The sequence below is a fragment of the Phragmites australis genome, chromosome 19 (assembly GCF_958298935.1).
Source record: "Phragmites australis chromosome 19, lpPhrAust1.1, whole genome shotgun sequence".
NCBI lineage: Eukaryota > Viridiplantae > Streptophyta > Magnoliopsida > Poales > Poaceae > Phragmites > Phragmites australis.
This window is the reverse complement of record NC_084939.1, coordinates 25,613,678-25,634,641: the sequence shown is the minus strand read 5'-3', so window position 1 is coordinate 25,634,641 and position 20,964 is coordinate 25,613,678. Positions and strand designations below refer to the sequence as shown.

The following is a 20,964-nucleotide window of genomic DNA, read 5'->3' as shown; positions in this document are numbered from 1 at the left end:
GGTTTTGCATCCGTGAGATTGAGAATATTTTGGTTTTATGTGGGGCTAGTCTATGAGATGTGATGGGGATATGTTTGTTCAGTTCCTGTGCTGGTTCTCAGAAGCAAGTTTCCCTAGCAGAGCATTTAATCCCCTGCAACTATATGTTCTTGCATCAAATATTAATCCAAGGACTTGAGCAAATACAAGGCAAATCATGCATGATGCCGATATAGGATGACTATCTGAATAACTTCAGATGCATTACACCTTGAGAAACTAGGGTTCACTTTGATCAAGCGAAAGAAAAGTAGCAAGAAATCAGCCTGCCACAGTATGCTTGCAGTCTCATAAACAGAAGGATAACATAAGGCCTGATAGGCAAATACCAGAACGCAGATCACACTATGCTTTCTGCAATTATGTTACCACACATCATGTCTCTTACGTAAATCTTGCTCTATTGTTTCACATCTCTGCCACACGTCTGTATTCATCCAGAGCTAGGTCGAATGAAGTGAACGAGTAAGGGCTGAGCAAGGCTTGCATCACTTCTGCTGCATTGGGTAGCTCTCTCGTAACTGGCACAACCTGCATCATTCACAAGTTTATGTTAGATGAACTATCTGACACATGAGAATGGTGTGTTACATTTAACGCAACAAATCCCTGCAAATTGATTCTAGAGTCTAGACACTACCGAAGGAGATGACAGAGTCTAAGTGTAGGCTTCAAAGTTCAGAAACAATTCACCTTGACATATGGAAGTCATGCTACTATACTAGTTGACAGATGCGCTATCGGATGCAGTGCTTCTACTCAAAACGTTGCTGAACTCACTAAATATGGTTGATAATGTATGCAATACGAAAAAGCTTGTAAAAAGCAGTCACCCGCTTACATTATTTGGGTTGCTGAACGAATTTTCATCCATCACATTGCTGGACGTCAGAACAGTGACTCTTGATCCCATTGTATTGACACCAGCCTGAAGTCCAGTTGCACATATGGTAAGGTTCACAGCATGAGATCCAAAGTTTACAATCTGCAAAATATTTGAAGGTCAATATAAGGTTATAAGAAATCCTTATCTACGGATATCTGGATCCAGTCATTTCAAACATTGCGGTACATATGTAAGGAATTGAAGAAATCACACACATGCAAGAAGAAAATAAGAAACCACTGGATTTACCTTCACCCTCAGGAAGCTGTTCTCAGTGTCCTGCCAGGTAATAGCAGATGCTGCCAATGAATCGGAGTAGCTGGATGTGACTGTAACTGGATGAATCACAGCACCGTTGGATTCACGAAAAAATATCTGCATCCAGTAACTAGGAGTCCCATACTGCTGCCAGGAATTGAAGACTATCGCATCTGGGTTCCACTTCCAGCTGATAAAAGGGTCGAAACATAAACACTGCAGGTGTCACAAATAAGAAGGCTAGAGCAAACAAAAGCATGAAGCTTATCAATACTAACCCAGGATGGTTGTCATTTACGAAGAGTGGTGCATAACATGCCATCTGAACAATGTCACTACAAAGAAGCATGCCAGAGAGCCATCTCATTAACCCAAAACAAGTAATTGTTTGTTACTCACTGTCAGTGTATATAAGATTACTCTATATATATTTTCTTGTTATCTCTTAACATGATTCTTTCCCCAAAACGAGGTCACAATTATCAAAGACAATGTCAACATATATTCACAAAAAACTAGTGCTTGATCTAATGACAATAGGCAACCATATGATATTTCCCCAGATCTCATGATAACGACGTGCGAAGGGGATTACCTATTCTTTTCCAATCCAGTAAGAAAAGCAGCCTCTGCCAGTGAAGCAAGGAGGCTTCCTCTACCAGCATCCTTTGCTTCAGTAACAGCATATTCACTAACAAACACCTGGAATATGAACATAGCATGGTCAGTCTACTTCCTGTCTACCTAACATCCAATGATGTCAATAAGAAAGATAACTATGTTGAACAGCGTTTCTTGAGGTCTGATGAATAGTGTGTTTATACTACTTGATAGTTACCTCATCTGCTCAAAAAATGTAGTATAGAGAAGATAGTCACCACATGTCCACATCTATATAATAAGTTTGCCAAATGTCTAATGTTTTTTTTAGGGAAATACAGTAGGGGAGGCCCCTGGTGATGTCTAATGTATTTCGTTAACAAAGGTTCCAGTCTCAATTACAGAACATGATGGAAAAAAAAACAATGTCTTATGAAAGTCAGGAAGCTTGATCCATGAAAGGTACATCCTTCTAAGACTTTTTTAATGGCATCTATTACCAAAATGAACCACTTCATAGAAACCATAAAGACTAGATTATACCTTAGGCCCCATACGTGATGTCCTGTCAAACTTATTTTTCATGAGGAAAAGATCAGTTGCATTGTTATAAATCTGCGAAAAAAAGGTGATATTTTTAGATATCTGTCAATAAAAGCACACCAAGATCTTTGTTTCGAAGTCACAAGACAAAATTAAACAGGGAGGAAATGACAGACTCGGAAGCAATAAGCTTACATGGAAATCATACAAATCTGCAGGATGGTCAAGTCCATCACAGTTTGAAATCATTTGAATGTCTGGATAGGCCTCTCTTATAGCATTGTAAAATTTGAGGTAGTTTCCTGTTCAATAGAATTAAAGAACATGTGCAAAGTGAGTATTCTTGGGAAGCTCACTACAACTTCAGAGAAATTGGTGAGGCTACTGTAAATCTATAAGTTATGATCAAATATAGCTTCATTCGTGTGCGAAACAAATGTACCCTAAGGAATCTGGTTTTGACGGTATTGTTTTCAATTTTTTTGCTTGATAATGCTTTTTATTGCACTTTATTGGGATGCAAACATATATCACCAGGATCAAGTTGATTCCACAAAGTAATAAAAGGAAAAAGATGAAAGAAGGGGGACATGATGAATAAAAATGTGGTTTCATATATACAGTTTAATAGAAAATGAGTGCCGGATTGTGTTAATTACACTTGCCATGACATCAGTTCAGTCCTAAGATAAATATAAACGCCTATGTTAATGATGAAAAATAAGTTCTTTATACTTTGTATATGTTAATTAATCAACTTTACCAAGGTAAAATTCCTTCCGACAGTCTTCATTCCCAATTGCGACATACTTTAGTGGGAAACGTTCTGGATGCCCCATTGCAGCTCTAAGATAGCCCCATGTTGATTCTGCACTCCCCCTTGCAAACTCAAGACTATCCAATACATCCTATAGAAGGAAAAATAAAATTATTTTGAGAAATAGTGAAAGTAAATTTATTGAGAAATGCACATTGGCATGGTATTTTCTATGAGTATGAGATGGTATTTTCTATGAGTATGAGAAAAAGAAGAAGGAATAACTATTTTAATAAACTAGACAATTCTTATTTGCTTGCCTTTTTTCTTTAAAGACCAATTACGGCAGTTTGGCTTTATCATAGATTAGTGTGTGGCCTTAAGAATGGCAAAGTAAAGAATTATGCGATGCCAACCACATCCCTTATTAAATATCAACGAAGTATGAGTTTTTTTAGGCATTTGATCAAGCATACACAATATATGTGGTCGTGTCATTCAGATTCTGGAAAATAGTCATAATAGGGTTTCCTTTTGACAAGATCACCAAGCTTACCTGCACTAAATATGCTGATAAAAATGTTCCAGAGAGAACAAATTGAGCTAGATGTTGAAGTATAAGTAAATTGTCCATCTTTCCTCATCAGCTTAAACTTATGGGTGAACTGGTCGGTGCATGCAGCTCAATATGGTATCAGGGCTAGAGGTCTCGAGTTCGAGTCATAGCGGGCGCAATTAAATAAAAAATTACAGCCCACTCCTATTTCTACGTCTGAGGCCTGAGTATAAGTGAATTGCCCACCTTTCCTCATCAGCTTAGGCTTATGGGTGAACTGGTTGGTGCATGCAGCTCAATACTAGCTTTAATGGTTGACAATTACCAATGAATTAAGTGCAAAGGTTGACAATTACCAATGAACTCTTACTCACCAGGTTAAAGCCCAACTACCATTTTAGTTTATTGAAGGAGGAAAATTTTCTATTACATTACATCATCCAAACAACGAAAGATCTAGGGATTTCAAAAAATACCTTGACAAAAGGTGCGATAATAGTGGTGTCAACTCCCTCATTGTGACCAATTCCTAAAATTCGGGATAAAAAGTCCAAGAACTTAATGGTATGCTTTTGATTATTAAAGATATAAAAAGGAAAAACCGTCAAAATAACAAAATCATATTTACCAGCATTGAAGACCCAGATTGGGGCAGCACCCAGGTCTTCTGAGAGCTTTTGTAAACATTTGAAACAAAGAGTTATGGTGAAGTTATGGTGAAACCAAAAGAGGCAAACTCAGATGTCATTAATCAACATTTACCTGAAGAAGCTCATAATATCCAAGGCCATCATCGGTCCAGTAATTCCATACGTCTCCATAGTGTCCAGGTCTCTCTTCCCATGGACCGATAGTTTCCTTCCATCTGAAAGCATTTCTTAACAAGTTGCCTTCAACAAAGCAACCCCCTATCAAAAATGATGCACAAATATTGTTACTCAATCTGTGTACCATTGGAGGACTGATACAAAGTTGGCTCGTTCAACTCACTTTCAAGATGAAAAAAAGTATGCATCATGGTAACCATAAGTAAAATACAGTCATTTTAGACTAACCATAAATTTTAACATGGCATTACAGATTAACTCACCATAAGATTTGAAGTTTATTCGAAAATCTTACATATTTTTGTGTTGTACAGTACTAGTAATAATCAAGAGTTCCCTTGGAGTATGTTTGGATGTGACATTAAAGTAGTAGCAGGAAACGTGTTCTCAAAATGTTAACTTTGTTCCTTGAGAGGTATAGGTAGTGTTGTATTCCTGTGGTTTTGTTAAAAAAAAAAGGTGTTATATTCCTATGTTGCCCATATTTTGGGCTATGCCACAAGGAAAAATTGTCTCGTGGGTACACCATCTGCAATAACTTCTCTGTTCGGTCAATTAACTTGATACTTGATAGAACACTAGTTACGTCTGCAACAATGAAAATACTGTAAGTCTGGTGAGTGTTATGTGTTCTAAACATAAGCATGTCAGCACAGAGGAAAATACAGTGTGTTTCTATTATATTGTGCTAGGTGAGTCGCTAGTAATTTATTTGACAAACCTAGTATAGTTATATCATCAAAGCATGTTTCCTTTCATTTGCCTGTATTCTAGTTTCTACCTACTCCTAATGCAAAGGAATGTAAAGTAGCAGTTCAGTGAGAAAACATTGAATACAGTCCATAGTTGGTTTTGATCAGAAAACATAGAAAATACCAGGAAATCGTAAGAACCGTGGTTTTAAATCCAAGAGCATAGACATGAGTTCCTTGCGAAAACCGTGTCCCTGTATGTGTAGAACAAAATGCAATTAGCAACTCATGTCAATGTCATAGTAAGCAAGGTCTGGCGTTAGAAAAGGAAGACTATTTTTTTTCAAATTTCTATAAAAATGAATATAATTTATCTGATTTGATCTATTGGTTAGCAATGTTAACTCTTGGACCGACATTACGGTGATGATTGAATAACTCTGATGGCACACATAATATGAAAAGGGTACCCATTGAATATATGCCTGCTAACTAACAAACAGTGCAAGCTTGTATCTTTTCTTACCAATTAATTCATGGTACTAAATTTTCTTCTTGGATCTTCATGAGCCATGCCATAATATCTTTGTTCTTGCAAATAGCCAAAATCGAGATAAAGAATAAAAATGCAACGCACCTTGTATGTATCTGAAGGCATGAGCGACACTTGATCAAACCACATAACTCCCCTTTTGGAAGTTGTTAGATCAAGTCTTGAAGTTCTGCATGTTCCTTGAGCTAATAATTTCAGGTCTACCTTTGTCCAATTTGACAAGTCAATATCACTGTAACAGTGCAATGTGCAATTATATCAGTTAGCAAAGAAAAAGAACAAATTCAAAATACTCTCCATGTCAGGGAAAAGATACATACTGTATAGAAGCTGATGCCAGGTTTTGCAATGCACCTGAAGGTCTTGAACATGTGAGTGAAGCTGTCAACTCCACAGATTCTGGTGATTTGACGTACATGACTAGATTATAGGTTTTTCCTTCTTCTATGTTCTAGAAAATCAAATGTGGTCAGAATCTTCATAACACCAGAAGGGAAAAGTAGAAATGTGGTCAGAATCTTCATGCTGATATGCCAGTGGAGTTATGTATTCATACCATGCCCCAGAATCCCGGGTTGTAAATGCCAACACCACCAGCTGGACACTTGTCACAGAGAACCTCCATTCTTAAGGCAACAATATTTCTAGTGAAGCAGGAGACACGATCAGTCATCACGTATATGGAGGATTCATCTCCAATGATGCCCCATGGGTCTATGTTTGAAGGGGTGTGGGGCCCTCCAGCTTCAAAACCTAAAGCACAAATTATGCAACAGTCAGTTAAGGCTAAAACTTCAAGTGTTAATGACAGTTATAAAAGAAAAAGGTCAAATATTTTTTTCCCCTGTTGTTCTATGGTTTAATACTGCTTCAGTGTATTTAGTTATGTAACAATGCTCAGAATTATCTAAGTAACAGAACTGAATTAACCAACAAGCAGCATAAAGAAATGAGGATAAATAACACCGTTTACAGAACTTTTTGTAGAATTATCCTTTTATAGGATTGTTGCGTGTTTCAGCAAAAGATTCACTTCTGTACTTAAATTCATTAATCCAATCGGCCTGTATGAACCACTGTTATTAGGGACATTTTGGATATATCTTGCTAAGGTTTCAGGTTTCGAAATATGCTACTAGGTGCCGCACTAAAAGGTGTAGTTACATTTTTTGAGGGGAAAACAGCAGGGGAGGCCCCTACTGTGAACTGCACCTTTTATACAAGGTGCAGTTTCATTGCCTAGATTTTGAACTATCTATCAATTCCCTCGGAACAAGCAAGCAGGCAACCTGATGAACTGCAACCAGTCACTTGTCAGAGAATTTTGCCCAGAAGTGTATATAGAAGCTAAGAGTAATAGTAGTACCTCTGTTGTTAACAAGCTCTGCCCATATTCCGCCAGCTCCAGCATGGTTGATCTCCTGAAAATTCACTAATATGGTTATCATGAATATATATAGGATAATATGAAATAATCAGATTTTTGTTATCATGCAGTGAAAATTAAAATAAGTATTAACCAAAAAAAACTGTCATACTGAAGAAAGGAACAACTGGAGTACTTGACTGCTTCTTGCTCCAACAAGTAATTGCAAATAAAATTTCATAATTGGCATTACGAAAGAAAGAAACTAGAAATAAGAGGTGCTAAATGATATATACCTAGGAGAAAACTCCCAGTACAAGGAAGTCTTTTTTTTTTCTGAACCATGCGAAAAAATGGCCATGAACATGAAATGGCACCGTAATTTGCACTGCAGTGTACTACAACCTCGGATGACAAACTAGTTCTTCCTTGTAATCGAGAAATAGAAAAATATGACAAGCTAATTATGTCTCCTAGATTCACTAACTTGTATTCGTTGGACCTTCAATTTCCAATGCCTATCGAACTGATGTAGGGAAATCGAGGAGACGGTACAGAAGCACAAATTTCTTTTGGAACAAATACAGAAGCGGATCGCTAGAGAATGTAAGAAGACGAACTGACAGGAAGTTAAAGAAGCAGGATCTCACCTCAAAGAATAATCCAAATAATGTTTCAGGGATCTTCCGAGCAAGCCTCCACGAAGCATCAACCTGTAGTAGTGCTGCCTGAGTCCCCTCCAATTCAGCAGCGAGGCCTTTGCAGCTCACTGAGAACAAAAGGAAGGAGCAGAAGATGGCACAGGAAAACACTTGCTTGGAAGCCATATGCACACTGCTGCATTCCGATAGAAGGTAAATGTAACAATTCGAAAGGGGTTAAACAGCAACGAACAGAAGATAAAGAAATCAACTGAATAGGTAAAGAGCATTTAAAACAGAGGAGAAAATGACAAGGATCATTGGATTAGGACTTCATTATAAATTAAAACTGCCACGTACAAGATAAATCCTCAAACTGACACAGATAAAGAGGCTCAGCAACCACCGCTAGACCCATCGAAACTTGCAACGAAACCGATACTAAATTGTCATACATTGAGCCAAGAACGCGAGGGGAGCTCTACGATCTCTTAGGCATTTCATCAAACACCTGAGGCGCTCAACCAAGAATATACAATCGGAAGAGATAAGACGTGAGAAGAGAAGGTGTGTCACCTGACGAAGTGCGCTCAAGCATGAGACGCTGTGAAGTGTGAGCTCGGGAAGGACGCTGTGCTGCTTTAAGTAGGCCATGGCGTGGCATGATGCTACCAACATGGAAGCGGTGGAAGGGGGCTAGCAGAGCAGAGGAGGGTTGCAGCCGGGGCCGGAGCCACGCAGGGTGCTCTGGGGGGGCATAGTGACCGTCGGATCTTGAACGGGCGACTGATACGAGGTGATGGGCAACCGCTTGGCCGTTGCTTCCCGGGAGAGACGAGACGTGTCCGTTCCCTGGGGGAGGGCCCGGATGTCAGAAAAGATATCCAAATTCTATAGAAGAAGTGTTTTTTCAGGGAAAATGATTTTGTAGCTAAAAGTGATTTTTTAAGAAAAAAAAGTGAATTAGAGAAAACTAATTTTTTCAGTTCCTAGCATCTAATTCATTTTAGAAATCACTCTCACGAAATCTTTTTAAACTGAAAATTGTAAACTGGTCCTTAGCAAAGCTCTCCTAATTCTCCTAAGAAGTTGATCCGGAGCTCAGGGCCTATCTCTCTCAGCATGCATGCAAGTGGTAGAAGAAAAGCAGCCATTGCCTGCTTGCGTTATTGTTTTCTGATGAGTATAAATGTCCTTTGTGAAGTTAAGTAACTAATCGGTGGTTAGGTTAATATCTGCATGTGCACCGGCAGTACAGAAACTAATTGGTTTTCTTGATGAGCTTTGCTTGCTATATATCACAGGAACTGCCAAATCCTATCCTAACAAGAAGCAAAGCAAAGCAATGCAGCATATATATGAAGGTAGACAAGCGATCAATGATGCGTGGAAATGATTGAATCATGCATCAGTTGTGGATACAAGCCAAATGGAAGGAAAAAGAGGCTGGTTTGCAAGCTCGTCACGCCGTCTCTCTCTCTCTATATATACACTATATGCCAGCTTTGTGTGAGTTCACATTTCTCGTTTATTGCTCGTCCTTATTTGTTGTCCTCTTGCATTGCTACGCATGTATGTATTGGGAATGGACTTGCGTGATTAGTAACAAAGACAAAAAGCCACACAGGGGTGAGAAAGACTTGCATGTGATCATCACCTTCACACCATAAAAAGATTTTCATATTTAGAGGCAGTACGTCTAGTTAACCAGAGATATACAACTAAGGCCGTCCGACACGGTACAACTGTAATACCGAATTTATTTTGAAAAAAAAGAGAGAGAAGATTTTGACCAAAAGTTGACTTTTTGATCCGTTGCTCGTATGGACGATCGGAGACCGTGGTTGCGTTCATCTCGTCAAGACGAACCCATTTTGCTATTCATATGTCCGTTTCGGGCACTTTGTGACCCGTAGCAAGCCCATTAAATTTAGACCGTTCGTTGTTTTGAAAAAAAATTAAAAAAATAGATAAGTACTGGATGGATCTTCAACCCGATCCATGCAGACTCTTCACGCGCCTGCGTTTCTTTCTCTCGCTCTCTCTCCATCGCTGCTGCGCGCTGCTGTTCCCGCGCCGGCCGTCGCCGCAAGAGCGCCGCGCCGCCGCGCCACCGTCCGCCGCGCGCCGCCGCCGTGTGTCGCCGCCGCTGCGCCGCGCACCGCCCGCCGTGCGTCGCCTCTGCGCCGAGCCACCGCTGCCGCCGGCTGCTGCGCGCCGCCGGCCGTCGCCGCCTGCTGCTGCCCTCTCCCTCTCTCTGTATTCCGACGAGCAGCCAAGCCGGCCAGAGAAGAAGCCAAATAGAGCAGCGCGGGAGAGAAGCCAGGAAGAAGAAGGAAGAAAAGGAAAAAAGAGAGAGAAGAAAAAAAAAGAGAAAGGAAGAAAAAAAAGAAAAAAAGAAAAAAAAAGAAAAAAAGAAAAGGAAAAAAAAGAGAGGAAAAAAAAAGAAAAGAGGGAAAAGTTGGAAATTTCGGAATTTCGTCGGATTCGTCATCAATCTTTCAAAGGCGAATTCTCGGTAATTTCTGGACGTTTGTGGTTGGATTAAATCAAATCAAGCAATTCGTGTCGTATCATTTCATGTGATCAATAGTTTGATTCGTTTTGATAATCGCTGTTGATTCGAAGATACGACATCCGAGTCGAAGTAATTCGTTCATCGAAGCGAAGTCTAAGTAATGAGAATTTTAGTTCGACTCTGAATTGGAAATAGTGTATTATTTCATGTGATACAGTTCTCTGTTCAGTTGTCTGGAATATAGGCGTATATGCGACGTTTTCCGATGTAGGAATGACGCCTCATATTCTATGTGTTTTAAATGTGCTTTAGTGCTAATAGCATACCTGTACAGGTGGTACCACTTCCGGGGGTTCTTGATCGGAATTTTTTCTTCGTCGCTTTTGGGTAAAAGGCAAGTAACGTGGGGGTGTGATTTCATGCTATTTTTATATTCACGTCTTACTTCTTTTGCAAATAAAATTGAAGTATATGGTTTTCTTTTGTAATCCATTTAAATCATGGATGTCGTTGCATTCGATTATTTAAATCAATGCTTTACTTATTGATTTGGATTGAACATTTGTCTTCATGAACCAGTTTGTTTTCATGAATCAGTTGTGGTTTTTATCATGAGCTATTCAAAAAGAAATAAAGAATTGACGTCAATTCACATGCATACATATGCATTTATGCACTTCATATGGTGATAAAGGCCGATCACTGCCATCGCGCGTGATTCGTACCGGTACATGGAGTTGCATGAGATGTTGGCATCGTCCAGCTCTCAAATGGAGTTGCATCATGGCATTCCTACATTTTTTTTATGATATCTGGAGAATTCAGCTTTCTGGGGGGGTTGAATGCCATATTCTTGTGGGAGGATGGGTTGAAGTTTGTCTTTACTGTCTCAACAAAAATTCTGAAATGATGGTCTCTTTAAAACCATGTGGTTTGTTCTGGTTGCTGGAAGAAGAATGTTTTATTCCCAAATGCTTTCGTTTTAAATGAGACGTGTATATATTCATAGCTGTTACTTGCTGAGCTCGTCTCATCCCCCTGTTAAATCTTTACAGGTATGTTTAGCTGCTGACGTGCATTTTGGGGTTGGATCTGGGTAGTTGCACACACTACCTCCTCACAATGTCGATAGCTCACCCGGTGCTTAGAAGTTGTGTTTTTGATGGTTTGTCGTTGCTTGGTTCATGTTGTGGTAAGACGCTGGTTGCGTCATGATGATTTCTATAGATATGCTGGTTATATCTGTTTCTGTCTGTCTGAGATCTTACTTTTGTTCAGTTATACCTCTCTATAGAGGAAATGCTGCCAAAATGTCCTATTTTCATATAAATAGGCTTAGTTGTAAAGTGAGGTGTTACAACAACCCAAACCCAGCTAGGCACGGTCCATTAGCCAAGCTGGACATACTGTATCAATCCAGTGAAGAACCTTATAGGTTCAGGCATGGCTCACTTATGGTTATACTGTACCGTGTCGATCCACAGCATGGTAGATTTGATGAATTTTTTTGACATGTTAGTCTGTTATCATGTCAAAAATTGAAAAAATAGGTGCCATCCGAAATCGAACCCGCAACCTTGTGCTAGGAAGTAAAGTACATTACCACTACACCATAATTTATATATGATATTATCTCTAAACAAATTATTATATATTTTTAAAAAATAAAAAAAGTTTAAACGAGTCATGCCGTACCAGCCCAATGTGTGGTGCTGGCACAGGCCGTGTCATGCTTAGACCGGACAAAAATACCATACCTTGTACCGGCCCATTTGATCTGGTACAATTGAACACCTTTAGTTAACCATATATATGGCCATCATTCGCCCATTTCTAAACCCACCCCTTGCTTTCGTGAATTGATATATTGATTTAACAACATGTCTCTCTTCCGAAAGAGTAGGCGGCCTGCCTGATCAACAAGTTCACCCCCATGCAAAAAAAAGGGAGAGCTATTCTCCTGAAATCCAATTCTCTTTGAAAAAAAAGAGCTATCCTCTTTGGAGAAAAAAAAAGGAAGAGCTAGGGAACTGACATCTCAGAGGCGCAAACCCAATAATCAAGTGTTAGTCCTGAGATCGAAGAAGCATTTTAGTGTAAATTAAGAAAGAGGTTGAAACAATGGCACTTGTTTGCTTGCTTGTCCTCTTGCTGGTCGAGTTCACATTTAGCATTTGTTTGCTTGTTCTCTCGCAATGCTACGTTATGTATGTATTGGGAATGAACTTAATGTGAGTAGTAAACCCAAAAACAAACCACAGAGCGGTGAGAAAAGGACGATTCTAATGGATCGGATTTTTCGGTGAGAAAGACGTGCATGTGGTGAGCAACTTAGCGTCGCCGGTGACCATGCAGGACGACTGAGTTTCAGGATGTGTTGTAGTACAACTGAGTAGTCCTGGAACTGCATGCCTTTTCGAATAAATAAAATGAGTAAACCGAAACACCTATGGCGTGATCTGTCATGTAAAGCAAACACGGAGAAGGCATGCATGTTAATCAGCCTCAAACAAACAAGCCTGATGCCATTTTTTATTTAGTATACTGTTCGTATTGCGCTATATATACAACGCGTCATCAAGATCCTGACAACTCTCTGATTACTTGTATTTGGGTATCACTCCTCGTAGATTATTCCTCCAGCCTCGTGTTGGTGTCGCCACTTCACATCTCCGCGACAAGTTTGGACTGGGCCAGCGCGAGATCAAACGAAGTGAAGGAGTGAGGAGCCAGCGTGACCTGCATCTGCTCTGCAGCGTTGCCCAGCTGGCTCTTCACCGGCACAACCTGCACAATGGTTCACAAGCAAGCTTTGGATTCAGATCACCCGAGAGACAAGGACAGCAAAACCTACAAGATCTAACTATTGTGACGAAATTAAGTGATATGGCCATTTAGACACGAGGAAGAAAAAAAGGGGTTAACGACCTTGTTTGGGTTACTGAAAGAGTTTTCGTCCATGACATTGCTAGATGTGAGCACAGTGGCGGTTGATCCCGGCGCGTTAACACTGGCCTGAAGTCCACTTGTGGAGATTGTGAGGCTAACAGCATCCGACCCAAAGTTTACCACCTGCACAAGAGCTTTTCTAGATTTAGTACAAGTTTATAATCCTTCAGGTGCAGGCTAGGATGGATGCGAGAAATTTTACTTGCCTTTACTCTTAGGAAGCTATTCTCTGAATCCTGCCAAGTAATTGCAGATGCTGCTAGTGAACCAGAGTAACTGGAACTGATCGTAATTGGATGAATCATAGCACCACTAGACTCGCGGAAAAGTGTCTGCATCCAGTAACTAGGAGTACCATAATGTTGCCAGGAGTTGAACACAATAGCGTCTGGGTTCCACCTGATATTCAAATTATCATTACTGCAATGTTAAATCAACAGGAACACAAGGAAGAAAGAAAGCATAAAGCCTTAAATACTAACGTTTGATCATTGTCATTTACGAACAGCGGTGCATAACTTGCCATCTGAACAATGTCACTGCAAAGAACAAACAAAAGGTCATCTAGCATTGTAACTCACACTAAAGACTAACTCCATTAGATCATGGTGACTCAATGAGCAAATATAACATCCAAAATTTATCTAGGAAAGCTCAGGCACCAAGCAACCAATAGCCAACAATTTTATTAAAGGAGAGATCACCTATTCTTCTCCAGTCCAGTAAGGAAAGCAGCTTCTGCCAAAGAAGCAAGAAGACTTCCTCTGCCTGCATCACTTCTCCAAACAGCATACTCACTAACAAAAGCCTGCATTTCAACCATATTCAGAACGGTATATACTGTCTAAACAGGATATGGTGATGCCAATAGGCATGTATGATGATCTAAATAAGCAAGAAAATCAATGAAGTTCTTGAGAGTCTCCAGAACAGGGAAATAACATCACACAACATAGTAGTCACTACTTAGGCTCCACATATATAATACTCATTGTCCTTTAGAATTACAATGCCCCTAAGAATTGTAACCTTATTCTTCCTTTTTTGGGGGGGTTAGGATTTGACCCTAAGAGTTGTAAGTTATAACCCTTTAGGTTGTTATTGAGCGGATATACCCAAGGTTTTGCACAATTATTATATAAGAAACAGAGGACCCTTTTCATACTATCCTAAGAACATCCCAAGAGAAATGTCATGAAGTCCTGAATCAATGTAAATGCTAGGTCATGAAAGAGGCTGTTTCTCAAGAATCTTCCTTGTGAAAATTGAGACTTACCTTGGATCCACTACGAGATGTTATGTCAAATGTGTTCCTCATGGAAAACAAAGTCTTAGAATCGGTATAGACCTAGGAAAAAGAAGCATTGTCGGAATTTAAGAGAAGGCAAGTTGACTTTGACGGCGAATAAGGAAACAGAACCACAGAATCTAGACAGAGGATATGAGACAAACAGACTTGGCAAGTTGGCAGCAAGAACTTTACATGGAAGTCGTATAAATCAGCAGGATGATCAAGTGGTTTAGATGAACCATCACAGTTTGAAATCATTTGAATGTCTGGATAGGTCTGTCTTATAGCATTGTAGAACTTGAGGTAATTACCTGTTCAACAGTATTAGAGAATATCATGTAAATGTAACTAAAAGTAGGTTTCATCTGTCGTACTCTGCAGTTTTAAGTTATGTATTCCCCTTGTGGAGTACCACTGGGAGTTATGTTCAGTTTTAGTTTCTTCGCTAGTAAAGGCACATTGGGTAGGAACTGCCCTTGTGCACAAGACCTTTTCGAATTATTCTCTAAAAAGGATGCAAGAAAAATGTAGTCGATCAATTTACCGCGGTAAAATTTTTTCCCGCAATCTTCATTTCCAATTGCAACATATTTGACTGGGAATGGTTCAGGGTGCCCCATTGCAGCCCTAACGGAGCCCCATGCTGATTCTGCACTCCCTCTTGCAAATTCTAGACTGTCCAACACATCCTGTAGAAAGACAAATAGTTCCAAAATAATGAAGCTAGGATTATGAGTATAAAAACTACTTAAGTCCATATAATATATATATGGTATTTTATTGAGTTTGCTACTATTCATATAAACGGACGAAATTGGTTCATGGACAATCTTGGTAAATGCGAATGTAAAACTCAAGTCAAGTATCTCTGTGTGTGAACTACATGAATAAGAGAGTAAAGAATCAAGCCCACCATCATATCTTTGCAGTGCTGATTAAGAAGAAAAGAACTTTAGCATTATTCAAGCAGACTGATCATAGGCGATTGTCTCATTATGGTCTGAGCAATAAAGTTTTTAATCTCCAAATACACTTCCTTGCTCAAAAAAAAATGGAACACTATTATAGCATCCATTGCTGAGGAAGTGCAATGCATTAAAAAATTAAAGGCTCTTATATAATTACATCAAGAAATGCTAGTCTGCTCGAGAAATAACTTGGGAGCTTAAAACATACCTTTACAAAAGGAGCAATAGCAGCAGTATCAACTTCATCATTGTGGCTGACTCCTGAGTTTTCAGAGGGGACTTTCCATCAGCTAAGAAGGTCAACAGTGATCAAAGATCTAACAAATCTGAAAATAGTTACCATTGTTGAATACCCAGATTGGGGCAGCACCCAGATCCTCTGCAAGCTTTGATGTAGATTTCAAAGTTATAATTAGGGCGATGATAGGAAAGGTCAAAGCAGTGTAAACTGGTACCTGAAGAAATTCATAATATCCAAGGCCATCATCAGTCCAGTAATGCCAAACATCCCCAAAGTGTCCAGGCCTCTCTTCCCATGGACCAATAGATTCTCTCCACCTGAATGCATTTCTTAGCCAATCACCTTCTACAAAGCAACCTCCTACAAAATTTGCACACAATCTAGTCAATTATCCCAAACATGTATGAACATATATCAATGTATCATATATGTCCAAACATCAAGAACCTGATTTTCAATCAGAAAACATAGCACATACCAGGAAATCTCAAGAATCGTGGTTTCAAATCCAAAAGCATGGATATAAGTTCTGTGCGAAAACCGTGTCCCTGTGCATGCAGAGAAGAATTGGTGGTAAATACTCAGATAAACTCTTGCACGAAAAAAATGTCCATAAACTAGAAAGAGATCAATTTCATTTCTAAGTTTCTAACAAGATAAATAAATCCCTAGATATTGAATACACTAAAGAGATAAAGCTACATATAAATTCAACCAAACAGGGTATCCATCAGAAACATTTACTTGGTGATTAAATTCTTCAAACAAACCTAAGCTGTTGTGGCCTGTTTCCTTCCCGCGACGCCTATAAGCAGTGAACTGGGTGCTACGCTAGTACACTATTGTTCTCTTGAGGTAAATGGCTATAAGTGTCCAAACAGTAGTATGGTTCGTATGCCCTTGGTTCATGAAAAGTAGTATGGTTCAAAGGATGATGGAGTGCACATCATAGTAGAAATGCTGCAGCCAAGTGGGTGCCACAAAGCACAATTGCACATGATCAAGGTGGCCAGTCCAAGATTTAATGGAAATGGGACGTAATTATTAGATTACTGAAAAGGGCATTCTCAACCTACTGACCTAGCAAATTCTTTTGTTTCAAAGAGTAAGATTTTGTTGCCAGGAAGAATTAATTGGGTGGTGCTTTATACTCAGAGGTTTGTCGTTCATTTATATGTATTATTCAAAGTGTATACAGGTTTCTTTCACTATCAAGATCGTGAATAATAATATAATATACCTTGTATGTGTCTGCAGGCATGAGTGATACTTGATCAAACCATACAACTCCCTTCTTGTTAGTTGTTATTTGAAGCCTTGAGGTTCTATTGGTTCCTTCAGCAACCAAAGTCTGCTCCAGTTTTGTCCAATTTGATGCTCCAGAAACTCTGCAGCAGTGCAATCCTCTGAGTGAATGTGAATAGTCAAATATCCTCCCCTGGTCCATGTACTGAGAGAAAAGATACTAACGTGATCGTAGCTGAAGCCAGATTTTGCAACCCATCAGAGCTTGTTAGAGAAACTGTCAAGTCCGCTGTTTCCGGTGACTTAACATACATAACTAGATTGTAGGTTTTTCCATCTTCTATGTTCTGGAAGTTCAAATGTAAAATTATTGAAAAGAAAAGATGTGAAGAAAAGCAGTAAACCAGAACATGTACAAAGTATTTGCGTATAACATCAGAGCACGAAAGCTAACACTACCTGAATGATCCAAAAAAAAATGCATAGAACTTGATGATTTCGCTAGTAACTTTATGACAAAAACAAGATCATAAAGCACTACTGCATTAGGCAACAGCACTATCATACAAATCACTGATATTAAATAACTAGTTATGATAAAAACTAGCTATTTCTCATACTGATAGGAGCAAGCAATATATAATCAACAAAAAGTCATACCATGCCCCAGAATCCTGGGTTGTAAATGCCAACACCACCAGCTGGACAGTCATTGCAGAGGACCTCCATCCTTAAAGCAACAATGTTTCGACTGAAACTTGATGTACGATCAGTCGACACAAAAATGGAAGAGTCATCTCCAATGATGGACCACGGGTCAATATTTGATGGAGTATGGAGGCCTCCAGCTTCAAAACCTGAAGAATAAGTCCAGAAACTGGTTATGCTAAACCTTCAACATCGGCATTCGACAGCAGCTTCTGAAGAAAAAGGCCTATTATGTTATTTCCAGCTAATGCTCAAAACAAAATTCTGTATGTTCATTGTTTTACAGAATCACAGATATGATCAGAATAATCTTGGTTTGCTCAAAGTTGTTCTGGGAATACAGAATTGAGTTATTTAGACAGCATGGCAAATTATCACATTCAGACAGTGATAAACAGGAATAGATTTTTCTACTTTTGACCCAACCAAAATAAAGGCATCTAGCCACTATTCAGACAGTTCACACCAAAAGGCACATGATAAAATCAAGAATTACTGAAGTACCTCTGTTACTAACAAGTTCTGCCCATATTCCACCAGCTCCTGCATGGTTGATTTCCTACAGTGCTAGTTACTGTGAGAACGTAATGGAACAAGGAATATATTTGAATTATTCTGAATATATGCCATGAAATTTGAGAAGCCCAACAAGCCGGCGTCTACAAAGAAATTACTCCCTCACCTCAAAAAATATGCCAAATAGTGTTTCAGGGATCTTCTGAGCGAGCTGCGGTGAGGCATCAACCTTGAGGGTTGCCGTCTGGGTGGCCTCTAATTCTGATGCCAGACAATTGCAGCCCACGAAGGATATAAGCAAGAAGCAGAAGATGGTACGAGAGGTCACTTCCTTGGAATCCATATGGTTCACTTGTAAACACTAATGCAGCCAACGCGTCTATTGAACAAATAACGTTACGAGACGTCAGACATCAATTGAGTTAGGTGGAAATTGATAGGTGCAAGCTGCTGTAAGCTGATGCTTCAGATTAGAAAACTGTAGTACCGCTAGAAGAAACAAAAAGCGGACTCATCTTACATATAGAACAACTATATAGGTGCCCAAAACCTCATCCATAAGCTAAACAATTTGTTGGCAACTGTACAACTGCAATATAAGAATTGAAGTTCTTTATAAAGCATACAGCTGAACAGGCATTTTAAATAGGAAAAGAGGAGGTGGGTTCAAAATGATCCTGTCAATTCATCATTAATAAAAGCACATAGAGATTAGCCAAATCTTGTCTCTTGAGCATTATATGGAACAACTTGTCTGCGCAGCAAGAGCCTAATTCGAACAGGAAGAGCTTGAAACTAAAGATCCCAGAGCAAGTAGGTGACGAAAGATGGAGTCTTTAGCGAGTTCCTCACCATGCATCCACCATCCAACACCTCGGGAAGAAGAGGCGAGCTCCCTGCTGCGAGTGCAGGGATAGAAGCCCGGGAGGCGTGCGCTTAAGTAGAGGAGCACAAAGCAGTGGCTTTGAAGGGAAGTGTGCCTACGGGCTACGGGAGCCACGCAAGGGGTGTGGGGGAGACCTCCGCCGTCAGATGCCGATCGGGTGCCGGAGACGGGGGAGAGCCAGGGCGGGGCACGGCCAGTTGCTTGCCGGAGTGGACTTCGGCGGCGGCGGCTAGCTGTCTGCGCGCGCCCACGGACGCGTGGGGCCCGATGTGGGCCGCCGTCTTTGTCATGGATAGGGGTCATCGTTGATTTGTCCAACGGCTTCGGAGGCTTCATTTAGCTGCGGCCTCTATCTTTAGATCAATCCCAACCGTTTCTTTCTCTTCCCACTCCAAAATCCCTTCCCAGCAGGATTTCCTTCCCAGATTCATTCCCTTCAGGATCCTGCACTCCAACAGCATTCCCTTCCCCATTCCCTTCCCCAACAGACTTTTAATATTTTAATATACTTGGTACCGAATCTGTATATTTACGATGAATGCGTTTATACGGCGTATGCAGTACAGGATTAGAGTGTTGAATGGGTAGACGGCTTGTGGTGGAAGGAAACGTTGGACTTTTCAAACGGCTTGCAATGGAATCTACTGAAGTGTGGCTTCGCAGGGAAGATTTGTAGCACTACAAAAAGGGCCGGCATGCTCACAGCGGACTCACACTAGTTCCTCCTTTTGCCAAATACAAGATGAACTCCTCAGATTCGGAGGAAATGATGATGTTCTCCTCAGATTCGAGTGACGAAGAGGATGAGCTGCTTGTGCTGATTGCCATCGAGGAGGAAGAAGCAGCAGCTGCGCGTCGTAGCAGGCAGCGTGGGTTGATGCCCGGCCATGCGGTTATAGACCGGCAACACCGCGAAGGTGCTGCTAGGCTGTACAACGACTACTTCGCCGACAACCCTGTGTACGGCGATATCCTGTTTCGTCGGAGGTAAGTTCGATTTTGTAATGGAAGCCGTAACCTTCCTTGTGTACACTGAGTCATGTATTTTCACGCACCCAGGTTTCGTATGTCGCGGCGGTTGTTCTTGCGTATTGCGGCCGTTGTGGAGGAGCATGACACCTGGTTCAGGCAGAGAAGGGATGCAACCGGCCTTAGCCCCTTGCAAAAAATGACAGCGGCCATACGGCAACTAGCATACGGAGTCAGTTCCGATGCAGTTGACGAGTACGTGCGGATAGGAGCGAGCACGGCGATGATGACATTACGGAAATATGTGCAAGCTATTGTGGAGGTGTTCGGAGAAGAATATCTCCGGGCTCCCAATGAAACTGACACCGCCCGTCTCCTGGCAGAAGGGGAGCGTCGTGGGTTTCCCAGGATGCTCGGGAGCATCGATTGTATGCATTGGGTATGGAAGAACTGTCCAAAAGCGTGGCATGGCGCGTACACAGGCCATACTCGCAAGCCTTCTATAGTTTTGGAGGCGGTTGCGTCGTATGACTTATGGATTTGGCATGCTTTTTTTGGCATGCATGGGAGTCTTAACGATATAAACGTATTGCACCGCTCTAACTTATTTACTAGGCTTATCGATGGGAGTGCCCCACCTGTTTCGTACATCATAAATGGTAACAGGTACGACATGGGATACTACCTCGGCGATGGCATATACCCCGAATGGGCGACCATAGTGAAGGCAATTCCTGCTCCACGAGGCAACAAGAGCATCCATTTCTCCGCGATGCAAGCTGCTCTCCGCAAGGATGTCGAACGTGCATTTGGTGTGTTGCAATCTAGGTTTGCTATTGTTCGCAGGCCGGCTAGAGTATGGGATCAGTCTACCTTGCATAATATCATGACCGCATGCGTTATTATGCACAACATGATAATTGAGGACGAGCGTGGTACCGCTTCCCCGGTGTAG

At 40.6% G+C, this 20,964-nt stretch overlaps 3 protein-coding genes across 4 annotated transcripts; 1 reads left to right on the top strand and 2 right to left on the bottom strand.

Moving 5' to 3' along the window:
• Positions 1–313: 313 nt before the first annotated feature.
• LOC133900450 (alpha-L-arabinofuranosidase 1-like) lies at positions 314–8,559 on the bottom strand. 2 transcript variants are annotated; one of them, XM_062341600.1, is made up of 18 exons: positions 8,295–8,558; positions 7,728–7,914; positions 7,078–7,132; positions 6,268–6,464; positions 6,032–6,162; positions 5,796–5,943; positions 5,343–5,412; positions 4,402–4,547; positions 4,268–4,313; positions 4,116–4,168; positions 3,090–3,234; positions 2,522–2,628; positions 2,327–2,398; positions 1,779–1,885; positions 1,462–1,518; positions 1,175–1,373; positions 881–1,024; positions 314–570 (listed from the first exon to the last, which is right to left on the bottom strand). In XM_062341600.1, the coding sequence occupies exons 2-18, from the start codon at positions 7,902–7,904 to the stop codon at positions 448–450; spliced, it is 1,977 nt and encodes a 658-aa protein (XP_062197584.1). In that variant the 5' UTR covers positions 7,905–7,914; positions 8,295–8,558; the 3' UTR covers positions 314–447. The 2 variants fall into 2 exon arrangements, with proteins under 2 accessions (XP_062197584.1, XP_062197585.1); XM_062341601.1 differs by lacking the exons at positions 4,116–4,168; positions 4,268–4,313 and having other exon boundaries at positions 8,295–8,559.
• A 4,185-nt stretch (positions 8,560–12,744) lies between these two features.
• LOC133900392 (alpha-L-arabinofuranosidase 1-like) lies at positions 12,745–19,330 on the bottom strand. The gene is made up of 18 exons (XM_062341511.1): positions 19,007–19,330; positions 18,321–18,533; positions 18,143–18,197; positions 17,591–17,787; positions 17,156–17,277; positions 16,926–17,073; positions 16,164–16,233; positions 15,900–16,045; positions 15,785–15,830; positions 15,653–15,705; positions 15,021–15,165; positions 14,669–14,787; positions 14,462–14,533; positions 13,890–13,993; positions 13,668–13,724; positions 13,392–13,584; positions 13,165–13,308; positions 12,745–13,023 (listed from the first exon to the last, which is right to left on the bottom strand). Exons 2-18 carry the CDS (start codon positions 18,495–18,497, stop codon positions 12,901–12,903), a joined length of 1,971 nt encoding a protein of 656 aa, XP_062197495.1. The 5' UTR covers positions 18,498–18,533; positions 19,007–19,330; the 3' UTR covers positions 12,745–12,900.
• A 452-nt stretch (positions 19,331–19,782) lies between these two features.
• On the top strand, positions 19,783–20,964 carry LOC133900311 (uncharacterized). The gene is made up of 3 exons (XM_062341399.1): positions 19,783–20,027; positions 20,100–20,534; positions 20,625–20,964. Exons 1-3 carry the CDS (start codon positions 19,783–19,785, stop codon positions 20,962–20,964), a joined length of 1,020 nt encoding a protein of 339 aa, XP_062197383.1.

Coding starts and splice junctions, on each gene's coding strand:
- LOC133900392 (XM_062341511.1), bottom strand. CDS start 18,497: ATGGATTCCAAGGAAGTGACCTCTCGTACCATCTTCTGCTTCTTGCTT. Junction 15,706..15,784: donor AATCTGGGTATTCAACAATG/GTAACTATTTTC, acceptor CTGAAAACTCAG/GAGTCAGCCACAATGATGAA. Junction 14,788..15,020: donor CGGGAAAAAATTTTACCGCG/GTAAATTGATCG, acceptor ACTGTTGAACAG/GTAATTACCTCAAGTTCTAC.
- LOC133900311 (XM_062341399.1), top strand. CDS start 19,783: ATGAACTCCTCAGATTCGGAGGAAATGATGATGTTCTCCTCAGATTCG. Junction 20,028..20,099: donor GATATCCTGTTTCGTCGGAG/GTAAGTTCGATT, acceptor TCACGCACCCAG/GTTTCGTATGTCGCGGCGGT. Junction 20,535..20,624: donor GTTTTGGAGGCGGTTGCGTC/GTATGACTTATG, acceptor CTTATTTACTAG/GCTTATCGATGGGAGTGCCC.
- LOC133900450 (XM_062341600.1), bottom strand. CDS start 7,904: ATGGCTTCCAAGCAAGTGTTTTCCTGTGCCATCTTCTGCTCCTTCCTT. Junction 4,169..4,267: donor AATCTGGGTCTTCAATGCTG/GTAAATATGATT, acceptor CCCGAATTTTAG/GAATTGGTCACAATGAGGGA. Junction 2,399..2,521: donor CAGATTTGTATGATTTCCAT/GTAAGCTTATTG, acceptor TTTTTTTCGCAG/ATTTATAACAATGCAACTGA.